General features: G+C 42.5%; 1 protein-coding gene across 1 annotated transcript in view; it reads right to left on the bottom strand.

The window, feature by feature from the left end:
• PLG (plasminogen) overlaps positions 1-14,001 on the bottom strand; it is a 47,842-nt gene that overhangs the window by 19,404 nt on the left and 14,437 nt on the right. Inside the window, exons 6-10 of the mRNA XM_025294313.3 lie at positions 13,414-13,534; positions 11,551-11,669; positions 9,581-9,743; positions 8,731-8,876; positions 2,516-2,675 (exon numbers count right to left, since the gene is read on the bottom strand). Of these exons, the coding sequence (XP_025150098.3) occupies positions 2,516-2,675; positions 8,731-8,876; positions 9,581-9,743; positions 11,551-11,669; positions 13,414-13,534 (709 nt within the window). The remainder of the gene's footprint in view (positions 1-2,515; positions 2,676-8,730; positions 8,877-9,580; positions 9,744-11,550; positions 11,670-13,413; positions 13,535-14,001) is intronic.

Genomic DNA, 14,001 nt, shown 5'->3' with positions numbered 1-14,001 from the left:
GTATTTTTGAGCTTTTACCCATGCAATTTGAGGGTATCGGTAGCTTGTTCCTTTTTATTTCTGAATAGTATTCCATGGTATAAGTATCTTACCGGTTATTCATGTTCTTATTGGTGACCACTGAAGTGGCTTCCAGTTTGGGGTTATTTTAGTAATAAAGCTGATAAGAACTTTCTGGTAGATCTTTTCATAGATGTAAGAGACGTGGATTTGATCCCTGAGTCGGGAAGATCCCCTGAAGAAGGAAAGGCAACCCACTCCAGCATTCTTGCCTGGGAAATTCCATGAACGGAGGAACTGGACAGGCTACAGTCCATGGGGTCCCAGAGCGGGACGTGACTCGGCACACACACCGAAACAATCAGGTATGATAGCTGTCCCTGCTCTATCCTTAGAACCACTTCTTACTGTTTGTCTTTTTAGTAACAGTCATTGCCATTGGGTATTTGGTAGTATCTCATTGCGGTTATAGGGGCTTCCCTGGTGGCTCAGTGGTATAAGAAGGTGCCTGCAATGCAGGAGACACAGGTTCCATCCCTGGTTTGGGAAGATCCCCTAGAAGAGGGCATGGCAACCCACTGCAGCATTCTTGCTGGGAGAATCCCATGGACAGAGGAGCCTGCTGGCTACAGTCCACAGAGTCACAAAGAGTCGGACATGACTGAGCGATTGAGCAGCAGCAGCTCTGTGATTATAATTCTTGCTTCTGTGATGGCTAAAATGTTGAACATTTTTTCAGGTTCTTATTGACCATTTGCATATCTTTCCCTGTGGAACATCTTTTAAATGGTTGAAGTCTTTTGTCCATTTTTATTAACTTGTCTTCTTACTGGAATCATTTGGTATTGTCCTCTCAAGACCTTTGCGTTTTCCTCTGGCAGGCAGTTAATTTACCTGGAGATCATTTTGATCCTTTTAGGATTACTTTTGATCTTTGCTCAGATGTTTTTAGAATAGACTTTATCCAAGGAATACACTAACCCTACCGATACATGGACAGAGAAGCCTGGTGGGCTACAGTCCTTGGGATCGCAAAGAGTTGGACACGACTCAACAACAACAACAACTGATAAACGAGACTTTTCTGGATTCCTTACTGAATGGTCAAGGTGTCCCCTGAGGTTTCTCCTCTCTGACTCATAAGAATCTCAACTCTGCAAACACAGAGTCTTCTAGTGCCCTGGGAGATCTATAATCTTCATTTATCTCATGGTTCCCTGTTCTTTGTTCACTGCAGAATCTCTCCCTGCAACGTGTGTAGCTTTGCATTCAGCCAAAGACTTCAGGAGAACTCCATACGTATTTCCAAAGCACCTTCTCTGCACAGATCCTTTCTCAAGATTACCCAGCCTACTCAATCCAAGCTGCCTCACTAAGCCCCAACTCCGGTCTCTGTCTCCTCAGATTAGCAAGACTGCTGTGGTCTGCCCTGGCTCCATTTCCTTGCACTGCAGTCCAAGGAGATACTTTCTTCCCTAAGTATCTCCAGGAAGAAAACCAGGGTCATTGTAAGTTCAATCTAATTTATTTTCCTTTCTGAAAAGTCACAGTCCTATGCTGCCTATTGTCCATCATGTGAAATTTTTCCATATTTTTACAGCCATGTGTCACAGAAAAACTGGTCTGATTAGTCCGAATCTTGTCCACTATTTTGCCCACTGACTTGTCCACTGATGTCCATTGTGCGTATCAGTATCTGTGTGCTTTCTGACTCTAACCTGCCTTCCTGCTTTTGCTCTTAATGCTCTGGTCGTTCACATTCCTTAAGACCACTAGTGCTCAGGACCCAATATGTCTATACAGGTCGGGTGATACACAGATCACCCAGTGGTGATAAATATTTACATTTATTACCCAATGGCAAACACAAACCACTTCAGGAGTTGGAAGACGAAATGATAAAATTCCATGGCTGAAAGACGACACTGCTCTGTAAGCAAGAGCTATGGGATGATCCTATTTCTAAGCCTTCGATTATCTGTGCTTTTGAGCTTTCTACTAGTAGGACCTCAGCCCCTCTGTCTATCCCACCCTGCTTCTGAAACACTACTCAGGAAAGAGAGACAGCCTCTGGCTTCTCTTCTTTCAGAAATTTTGCACAAAAGCAAGTTGCCTGAGACATTTTGTCTCATTCTCTGGAGCCAAAGGAAATTTGGTCCTAAGACATTAATTTCTAGCTGCTGCTGCTGCTAAGTTGCGTCAGTCATATCCGACTCTGTGCAGCCCCATAGACAGCAGCCCACCAGGCTCCTCTGTCCCGGGGATTCTCCAGGCAAGAGTACTGGAGTGGGTTGCCATTTCCTTCTCCAATGCATGCATGCATGCTAAGTCGCTTCAGTCATGTCCGACTCTGCAACCCCATAGATAGCAGCCCACCAGGCTGCCCTGTCCACGGGATTCTCCAGGCAAGAATACTGGAGTGGGTTGCCATTTCCTTCTCAGTTTCGAGCATAACCCTTTAAATGGAAACTGAAGCTGGCGGTTCTCCTCTACCGGTTGAAAATCAAAGACATACGCATTTGGGTAGCTTTCTGGGGTCTTCTGATGCCTGTGTGGTGTCATCGATGACCACGACTGGCATTTCCTTCCCGTGACAGTAGTGGATGACGTGCCTCGATAACTCTGCCCGTTACCATGGTAGCAGTCCTGAGGCACAGGAGTTTGTTCGGGTGGTACTGAAATTGAAAGAGAAGAAATCAGTAAATAATGACTGGAACAGAGAAACGTGTGAAATAACTTATTACACAAACAGAATATCCTCTCTGGGAGTAAACACCGCCGTCTTTTTACATATTGGGAGGCAGATGGACATGCAAAGAAAACAATAGATCCAGAACATTCTAAGACTTTAATGACCTAACTTTTGGGTAAATAGTTAATTTAAAACTTGGGGGGAAAAAATAAGCAGGGCAGACTGCTTGTAACTGGACCTTGCACTCATGTGCAAGCTCTCTTTTATGGACCTCCACTGGGTGTTCATGAAAACTCGGCAGGTCTTCAGAAAGACACACTTCATTTGGTAGAGGCTGCATGTGGTGACTGCGTACCAGTGAGCAAGACATGGAAACCTTCTGCATTTTCCCCAGACTCTTTGCTTATGCAAAGCCAAAGCCTTCAGCTGCTGCGGGAAATGGTCCTACCTCCGGGACTCAGGCAAAGACCAGTTGCTTCTCAGGGAGGGGTAGGGCCCTGGAATAGGGGCAGAAAATTCTACTGTGCCAGGATACTTCACCAACACAAAGCAGAAGTCTCCTATTCTTCCACTCAGGACTCAACACAGATACAACTTAGAGTTTAGTTCCATGGGAAGAAGGGGCAAGAATATTGAGAAATATTGCCAGGTGCTCAGATGGTAAAGAATCCACCTGCAGTGCGGGAGACCTGGGTTTGATCCCTGGGTTGGGAACATCTCCTGGAGGAAGCCATGGCAACCCACTGCAGTATTCTTGCCTGGAGAAGCCCCATGGACAGAGGAGCTTGGTGGGCTGCAGTCCACGGGGTCGCAAAGAGTCGGACATGACTGAGCGACTAAGTACAGCATAGCACCAGGTGCCCAGCATCTAAGGCTGAGAGCAGACCAAGAAGACAGAGAATGCCTACCCCCAGCAAAAACTTAGCACTGAGTAACAAGAAACGTAGTCTATCAGTAGGGTCAGGTTAAAAGTGTGGAGTGCCCCCCACCTCTGTGGTGCAGGCATTACTGATTACTAAAAGTTGAGAAGGGATTAAGAATACTGAGAAAGCTCTTGAGCACCCCAGACCCAACTCTAGATACAAGGTGACTGCACCTCACTACTGGGGGGATTTGAAACCTACGGTTCACATAGGGAAAAGCAGCAACAAAACCAAAATTCCTTTTATCTGCTCATGATATTAATTCAATTACCCACATAGCATATTGATAAAAGAAGGCTGCCCATTTCAAAGTGTAAATAAAAGTTGCTTCAATAGCTATTGTTTCTCTACAAGTAAGTCCAAGCATTGATTAAAAATTACAAGACACACACACAAACACACACAAAAACAGGGGGAAAAAGCCACAGGTGAGTGAAATAATCAACAGAGCCAGACTCAGAGCCACCCAGAGATGTGGGATTATCAGATTGAGATTATAAATTCAGTTCAGTTCAGTTCTGTTGCTCAGTCATGTCTAACTCTTTGGGACTCCAAGAACAGCAGCATACCAGGCCTCCCTGTCCAACACCAACTCCCGGAGTTTATCCAAACTCATGTCCATTGAGTCAGTGATGCCATCCAACCATCTCATCCTCTGTCATCCCTTTCTCCTGCCCTCAATCTTTCCCAGCATCACGGTCTGTTCAAATGAGTCAGCTCTTCGCATCATGTGGCCAAAGTATTGGAGTTTCAGCCTCAACATCAATCCTTCCAATGAACACTCAGGACTGATCTCCTTTAGGAAGGACTGGTTGGATCTCCTTGCAGTCCAAGGGACTCTCAAGAGTCTTCTCCAGCAACACAGTTCAAAAGCATCAATTCTTCAGTGCTCAGCTTTCTTTATAGTCCAACTCTCACATCCATACATGACTACTGGAAAAACCATAGCCTTAACTAGATGGACCTTTGTTGACAAAGTAATATCTCTGCTTTTTAATATGCTGTCTAGGTTGGTCATAACTTTCCTTCCAAGGAGTAAGCATCTTTTAATTTCATGGCTATCAGAGCCACCCAGAGATGTGGGATTATCAGATTGAGGTTATAAGGTTCAGTTCAGTTCAGTCGCTCAGTCGTGTCCAACTCTTTGCGACCCCATGAATCGCAGCACGCCAGGCCTCCCTGTCCATCACCAACTCCCGGAGTTCACTCAGACTCACGTCCATCGAGTCAGTGATGCCATCCAGCCATCTCATCCTCTGTCGTCCCCTTCTCCTCCTGCCCCCAATCCCTCCCAGCATCAGAGTCTTTTCCAATGAGTCAACTCTTCGCATGAGGTGGCCAAAGTACTGGAGTTTCAGCTTTAGCATCATTCCTTCCAAAGAAATCCCAGAATGGACTGGTTGGATCTCCTTGCAGTCCAAGGGACTCTCACGAGTCTTCTCCAACACCACAGTTCAAAAGCATCGATTCTTCGGTGCTCAGCTTTCTTCACAGTCCAACTCTCACATCCGTACATGACCACTGGAAAAACCATAGCCTTGACTAGAAGGATCTTTGTTGGCAAAGTAATGTCTCTGCTTTTCAATATGCTATCTAGGTTGGTCATAACTTTTCTTCCAAGGAGTAAGCATCTTTTAGTTTCATGGCTGCAGTCACCATCTGCAGTGATTTTGGACCCCCAAAAAATAAAGTCTGACACTGTTTCCACTGTGTCCCCATCTATTTTCCATGAAGTGATAGGACCAGATGCCATGATCTTCGTTTTCTGAATGTTGAGCTTTAAGCCAACTTTTTCACTCTCCTCTTTCACCTTCATCAAGAGGCTTTTTAGTTCCTCTTCACTTTCTGCCATAAGGGTGGTATCATCTGCATATCTGAGGTTATTGATATTTCTCCCAGCAATCTTGATTCCAGCTTGTGCTTCTTCCAGCCCAGCGTTTCTCATGATGGACTCTGCATATAAGTTAAATAAGCAGGGGGACAACATACAGCCTTGACGTACTCCTTTTCCTATTTGGAACCAGTCTGTTGTTCCATGTCCAGTTCTAACTGTTGCTTCCTGACCTGCATACAAATTTCTCAAGAGGCAGGTCAGGTGGTCTGGTATTCCCATCTCTTTCAGAATTTTCTACAGTTTATTGTGATCCACACAATCAAAGGCTTTGGCATAGTCAATAAAGCAGAAATAGACGTTTTTCTGGAACTCTCTTGCTTTTTCCATGATCCAGCGGATGTTGGCAATTTGATTTCTGGTTCCTCTGCCTTTTCTAAAACCAGCTTGAACATCAGGAAGTTCACGGTTCACATATTGCTGAAGCCTGGCTTGGAGAATTTTGAGCATTACTTTACTAGCGTGTAACATGAGTGCAATTGTGCAGTAGTTTGAGCATTCTTTGGCATTGCCTTTATTCAGGATTGGAATGAAAACTGACCTTTTCCAGTCCTGTGGCCACTGCTGAGTTTTCCAAATTTGCTGGCATATTGAGTGCAGCACTTTCACAGCATCATCTTTCAGGATTTGAAATAGCTCAACTGGAATTCCATCACCTCCACTAACTTTGTTCGTAGTGATGCTTTCTAAGGCCCACTTGACCTCACATTCCAGGATATCTGGCTCTAGGTGAGTGATCACACCAGCATGATTATCCAGGTCATGAAGATCTTTTTTGTACAGTTCTTCTGTGTATTCTTGCCATCTCTTCTTAATATCTTCTGATTCTGTTAGGTCCATACCATTTCTGTCCTTTATTGTGCCCATCTTTGCATGAAATGTTCCTTTGGTATCTCTAATTTTCTTGAAGAGATCTCTAGTCTTTCCCATTCTGTTGTTTTCCTCTATTCTTTTGCACTGATTGCTGAGGAAGACTTTCTTATGTCTTCTTGCTATTCTTTGGAACTCTGATTATAAGGTAATTATGATTAATATGTTGATGGATTTTGTAGTAGATACCATACTGGTCAACAATGTGCATTGATAGATGAAGAATGTCAGCAAAGATGGAAACCATTTTTTAAAAAAATAATAAAATGATCAAATGTAAACACTAGAAATAAAAACCATGTTATCAGAGATGAAAAATTCCTTTGATGGGCTGATTAACAGACTGAACAAAACAGAGTAAATAATCAGTGAACTTGAAAACAGATTGATAAATATTATCTGAATTAACACACAAAGGGAAAAAAAAGAGTGGGGAAAGAAATAGAACCAGCATATAAGAGATATGAGACAGCATGACATGATCTAACATTTGGGTGATTGAAGTCCCAAAAAGGAAAACAGAGAGAGAGAGCAGGAGAAAGGAAATATTTGAGCACTGATGCTAAGAATTTTACAAAAGTAATGAAAATCAATAATCCACAAACACAAGAAGCTCAGAGAGCTTCAAGTAGGAAAAGCACCATAAATATCTAAGTAAACAAATAGACTCACTTAGATGCACTGTAATCAACTGCTGAAAACTGAAAATGAGAGAAAGTCTTAAAGGCAACCAGAGAAAAAAGAAATACTAAATACAGAGAAACACAGATTTCCATCAGAAGCTATTCAAAACAGATGGCAATGGAGTGACATCTTTAAAGTGGTAAAGGGGAAAAATTGTCCACCCAGAATTCTATACCCAACAAAAATTGTTTTTTAAAACTAAAGGCAGTATGAAGACTCTTCCTACTATGAACCGACATACAGACGCTAAAAGACTTCATCATCAACAGACTTGTACTATAAAAAATGGAAAAGGTTAAGTTTTTTACAGGAAGAACATGCCATCACATGGAAATTGGAGAACCAACACAAAGAGATGAAGCACAGAAGAAATGGTAGAAATAAATAAATAAATATAAATATAATACTATTTTTCTTTCTAATTGCTTTAAAAAATGACTGATTCTTCAGGGCAAAAATAGTATCAATTTATTGTGAGACTTCTAAAATAATAGATGTAAACTCAGAACAATAGCATGATATTTTGGGACAGAGTAAATATTGCAATGTTGTAAGTTTCTTACATTATACATCAAGTAAAATAATATTATTTGTAGGTAAAATGTAAGTTAAATGGGTATATTGTAAACATTAAATAGATAGTAAAATGAGATAATAAAAGGCAATACAAAAAACTCAATTAAATCAGAGGCAGAGAAAGATAAAAGGAACAAAATTCAAGTAGAAATAACTAATAGAAATAACAAGTAGAAATAACTAATAGAAATAACAAGTAGAAATAACAAGTAGAAATAACTAAATTGATGGTAGATTTAAATCCAACCATGTTAACAATATGACATTAAATGTAAATGGTCTAAACATCTCAAAAGACTGAGAAAAAAAGACATCATCCAAACTCTAGTACAAATGGAGCTGCAATGGCTCTATTCATATCAGCAAAAGTAGCCTTTAGAACAAGGACTATTTCTAGAGACATGGAGAGAGATTACAGAATGATAAACGGGGTCATTTGTTTGCAAAGACAAGGATCCAAAGTGTGTCTGTGCCTGACAAGGAGTTCCAGAATAGATAAAGCAAACACAAAACTGGAAAGAGATAGACGAATGCACACCTAACATCACCGATCATCTCTCAGTAATCAACAGAAAAGGAGATAGAAAATTAACAAGGATTCAGGAAAGTCAAACAAGACTAACCAGCTTGACCTTGTCGGCGTTTGTAGAACACTACACAACAACAGAAGCCAGATTCTTTTCAGGAGCATGTAAAGCATTCACCAAGACGACTTTATTCTGAACCATAAAATGAGCCTCAACAAATTTAAAGTGAATGTAAAATACATAGCTAATGGGAAGCTGCTATCTAACAGGTTGCTCAACACAGTACTCTGTGACAACCTAGAGGAGTCGGGGAGGAGGGTCAGGACAGAGGGGACATAGGTATACTCATGGTTGATTCACACTGTTGTATGGCAGAAGCCAACACAATATCGTAAAGCAATTATCCTCCAATTAAAAATAAATTTAAAAAAATAGAATAAATGAAATCGTAAGGCATGTTCTCTGACCACAACACAATGAAACCATTTCCAAAGCTACTGTGATGCTTCTGGAATACAAAAATACAGAGCAATGGCGCCCTCAGTAAGCTCCCATGGCCCTTCTTACCTGGGACATCCATACGTTCCGTGGATAACGGAGAGGACTCGCAGGACGGGATTGTGCAGTATTCCCACCTCACTTCGCTGTTGGTTGTATAGCACCATGGGGCTTTCTCCCCATTAGGGTTACGACAGTAGTTTTCCTCCAAGTTTCTGAAAAAGAAGGGATGTGAGTTTGGCTTTCCAAAAGGCTAAAGAAATAACAAAGTACGCACATACTTCTTAATGGTGATACTGGCGGTGTGTCCAGCTAATTCTCTAGAACTATACCAACTGAATAATGGGTGGAAACTTAAGCTGAGTGGGAGTCCGTAGAATTATGGCAGGATGCTTCTCTTGGGTGAATGATTCAAATATATTCCTTGACTGTTTATCATGAAGCAAAATAGATCTTTCACTGTGCCTCAGGCACTGTGCTACATGCTGGACACGCAATGGGTGTTTTCTACACTGTTCCTGCCTCCTAAAGCGTATATCATAGCCCTCGAATTTGTGTTCTCAAACCTTACTGTACATTTCATGCAAAACCTTGCTAAAACCCACTCCAAGGTCACTGATTTAGTAGATGGACAAGAAGGTCTCCCAGAATTTGCATTTCTAACAAACTTCCTGATGCTATTGATGCTGCAGGCCCAGGAAACCACACTTTGAGAACCAGTTTTCTAGGGAAACCAGTGCTAAATGTCACTTCCCTTGCAAGTGACTTGACCAGTTTTCATTCCCAAAAGCTTTAAGCCGAGGTTCCTATTGTCACTAAAACCCAGGCACGTCAGTGGGATCTTGCTGTCCATCCCATGACAAGGATGGAATGGTTCATTCCTTTCCTTGACAAGGAAATGAAACCAGAGCAGACTCACTTGCAGGGAAAGTTTTCTGGGGTCCTGTTGTGTTTGTGGGGCGTCTGCTCGCTCCAGCGCTGACACGTGTGCCCGGACGTGGTGACGGCCACCGTCCCTCCGTAGTTTCTGCCGGTTCCCTTCAGACACTGATACTTCGGCCCAGAAGATGGTGGGGGTGTGGCTTAAATGGGGAAGATATGTTACAGTGAGTGCTTCTACGTAAAGAAGGCACAGGTGGAAGTTACGGGAGTTGGAGGCAGAGAGTGTCAGTCTGTCTTCTTTTCCTCTCATCCTTCCAGAATCCTGCATTTGAATGTCGTTTATCATTTTTCAGAAGAAGCCGATGTGGTAGAATCGATGTTTATGAGACCCTCTTATGAAAACAGAGAAGGCAATGGCACCCCACTCCAGTACTCTTGCCCGGCAAATCCCATGGACAGAGGAGCCTGGTAGGCTGCAGTCCATGGGGTCGCGAAGAGTCAGACATGACTGAGTGACTTCACTTTCCCTTTTCACTTTCATGCATTGGAGAAGGAAATGGCAACCCACTCCAGTGTTCTTGCCTGGAGAATCCCAGGGACGGCGGAGCCTGGTGGGCTGCCGTCTGTGGGGTCGCACAGAGTCGGAGACAACTGAAGCGACTTAGCAGCAGCAGCAGCTTATGAAAAACCCCTCCAGGGACAAGACCCTTGGAGTAAGTGCTTCTTTCTGTATTCTCTGTTTTCTATAGTCTCAGTTCAACCCACACGGTGAGGCTCAACTGTGTCGTATCCTACCCCAAATCTGCACATGTGCCAATGAACCAGCTTCCTTTCTGAAGAATAAATGATTCATTAAGTACACATAACTGACTGACTCCGAGTATTCCACAAACAACAGAGGGAGTCCATGGGAAGAAAGAAAATAGTGTCTCCAAGGAAAAGGGTATGCAGTGAGAAATCAAATTCTTAAGACACACTGTCATACATAAAACAGATAAACAAAGATTTACTGTATAGCACACGGAAGTATATTCAATATCATGTAATAAACTATGATAGAGAAGAGTCGGGGGGAAGAGAATACAGATACATGCATACATGCGTATAACCAAATCACTTTGCTATACACCTGAAACTGAGACAGTATTGGAAATCAACTACACGTCAATTTAAAGAAGGAAAGCCTCAAGGGAAAAAGAGACTGAAAGAGAAACTGATGTTCATAAGGGGAGTACTGAGTCCCGTTAGTCACTCTAGCCTGACCGTCTGAGTGAAGAATAGGAAGCCAGATCTCAGGACCCACTGAGTCCTGTTAACAGTCTCAACCGTCCTTGTTCAGCGCCTTGCTTCAAATCCTTATAGAAGGAAAATATGATAAAACTGCTTTTTACAAGTCATTCCCGCCAGGTCTGCCATTTCATCTTCTCCCCCAGACCTCTCTTCTCCTGCCACTGCCTCCCAAGCTGGCCACACGGAAAAACTGTACGTCCTGAGACAGCACTTTGCTTACAATTAGAAAGAACTCGGTAAAGCATCTGTCTGCAATGCAGGAGACCCGGGTTCAATCCCTGGTTTGGGAAGATCCCCTAGAGAAGGAAACAGCAGCCCACTCCAGTACACTTGCCTGGAAAATCCCATGGATGGAGGAGCCTGGTAGGCTACCATCCAGAGTCGGACACGACTGAGTTTCACTTCACTGGTTGATAATGAAATCCAGGTACCAGAAGCTGTGGGTCTGATTTGCCTTTAGCACTAGAGAACGGGAGGGTACCAGAGATCACTCCCAAAAGCCTACATTCATCTGTACTCAGAAGAGGCAAAAGAGGACCCCCCCCCAAAAAAACATAAAAAATAGATGCTCTCATCAATTACACATAGTAACCAATAAACTGTTTTAAAAGAGTAATCACATCCCATAGGACTTGTGGGGCACTTTCCAGGCACAGCGCTCTTGATTCCGAGAGAACAGGTGAAGGTCCCTGAGGACTGGGTCAGAACCATACTTACTACATCTCGGGATGTCACAGAATTCCCAGCGCTTTTGGGGGTCGGTGGTGAAACACCATGGGCGGGGCTCCCCATCAGGATTACGGCAGTAGTTCATCTTCAGATTCTTGCTTGGAAATCTGAAGGTGCGAGAAGGACTTTAACAGCACTGAACATTGACCTTCACAGATGAGAATCATTTCAAATGAGCAAATACTGAGCAGCCGCTGTGTGCTAGGCACAGTCAGGCACCCAGGGAGGTGACCGGATGAAGGTTATTCTCGGTGTGAGGACCATCTCATAAGAAAGATCAGCTGAGTGTTCCAAGGATTGATTTTCTAACAGTCTACATGTGCCACAATCATGGAACAGGATCAACTTGGTCATTTGCGCCATCTGGAAAACTTATGTCAGCCAACTTCAATGAGTCAGCGGCAATTAATAGCAATTTTTAAAATACAAAGTACTCACTGGCTAGAGAGAGTTCTTGAGTAAACAGTGCAGCCTAGAAGTTGGTGTCTTCATAGGTTAAAGGAATGGTCCTTCTAGTCTACCCGGTTCTGAGCCTGCTAATCTTTAAACTTGTAGAAACGGGCACAGATAAGCTATGTCCCTGTGTGCAGGCCAGGGAGTACCCCAGCAGCAGGGACCGAGTGACAGAGCCTGTGAGATGAACGCCACGCCTCGTGTCCCTCCGGGCTCATTTCACGTCCCTTCCTGAGACTGTAAATGCTTCGTCAGGATGGGCAGAGCAACCTGCAGTGGCTTAGGCAATCTTCTTCCAGTTTCTGGGAAGTAAATTTAACCAATTCTGAGGCTGGAGGCCTTCACTGTGTTTCTTCTTTGGAGTACAGTAGGGGAAAGAAAATAACAGCAGCAGTGATTTAAGACAGCTATTTGAAGCAGGAGGTACAGACACGCAGGGGAGCTGTTTTCCACACTGGAATCTGTGACTTAGTCTCTTTTCCTGCAAGTTTTTACAACCCCCATTATAATCCTGTAGTCATCAAAAAATGAAGAGAATGACCAGAAGCAGCTATAGAGAGGGAGGTGTTTTAAGTACAATTAATATAAAATAGGAGATGCAGAAATTTATCCCCACCATTACTTTCTAGATCAGGGACTCTTTTTTCTACTATAGATTCATGACCCTCTTTGAGTAGCTAGTGAAAGTTAGGGATCCTCCATCCCATAAAAATACACTGGTATAAACACACATAAAATATTGAGGGATTCACAACACCCTAAAGCCCACCCACAGATCACAGGGTAGGAAGCTCTGAATCTCATCAGCATGAAGAAAAAGAAAGGAATACAAAGAGGAGGGCAATATTTGGAAAGCACACAGGTGAGATGTGTATATTGTATGTGTATAGATGCATATATCTATATTTCTTACATTTAACCTACAAATTAGCCAGGAATCTGGTTACAGTGCAAATGTAGACTCAGTGGGGATGAGATTCTGCATTTCTAACAAACGCTTAGGTGACAGCAGTCTTCCATGGAGCACATTTTAACTAGTAAGAATGTATACTTCTAAGGGAGGGGATGTATGTATACCTATGGCTGATTCATGTTGAGGCTTGACAGAAAACAGAAAAATTCTACAAAGCAATTCTCCTTCAAAACTAATACAATTATGTAAAGTTTAAAAAATAAAATTAAAAAAATAATAGTGATTACCAAAACTTAAAAAAATAAATAAATTTTAAAAAAGAATGTATACTTCTTTTGCAGTCACGTAGGAAAATGCAAACTTTGAAATTCAAAAACATTGGGTGTGTTCACTTTTTGAGGAATGCTAAAAAACCTAGATAATATTGAATTACCCATAGCATTGCAGAGGCTTAAACATCCAATTTCACTGCCAGGGAGACTTACTTGGAAGGAATGTATCCGTGGGCATGTGGGCTCTGAGAGTCCCAAGCCTGGCAGTCACGTCCAGACGTGGTCTTGGCAATCTTGCCCTCATAGTTTTCTCCACTGCAATGCATACATTCATCTGGGAAGAACGGAAAGGAAGGAAGAAACTGAAATGAATGAAGCAAAAAAGGGTAAAGACGAGACTATCACTAGAAGTGTCTCAAATACCTTTACCACTTGTTCGTTGGTAATTTTCCACCAATTACCTAGCAACAAAATTGGCAATAAAGGCTTAATTTTCTAATACAATCCAAAATGTCATTCTCTTTTTCAAATGGTAGAATTAGCAGATGTGGTCAATGCCTTCTCTGCTATTACAGTTATGGCCAAATCCAGAAACTCCATAATACTTTGTCTTCAAGGTTGGCTACATGTGTTGGTCCTTGGTGGTTGTGGGGAGAGATTGCATATAATCTCAGGAATCTGTAAATTCTCTACTAGAATTTTTTTAATATTTGAGGTCTGTCTTCCAAAAAATTCCTATGGAATTATTCTGATTGAATGCATGCTTGCTCAGTCACGTCCTACTCTTTGTGACCTCGTAAA

The sequence above is a fragment of the Bubalus bubalis genome, chromosome 10 (assembly GCF_019923935.1).
Source record: "Bubalus bubalis isolate 160015118507 breed Murrah chromosome 10, NDDB_SH_1, whole genome shotgun sequence".
NCBI lineage: Eukaryota > Metazoa > Chordata > Mammalia > Artiodactyla > Bovidae > Bubalus > Bubalus bubalis.
Note: the sequence above shows the minus strand (reverse complement) of the source record. Positions and strands in the feature narration are given on the sequence as shown.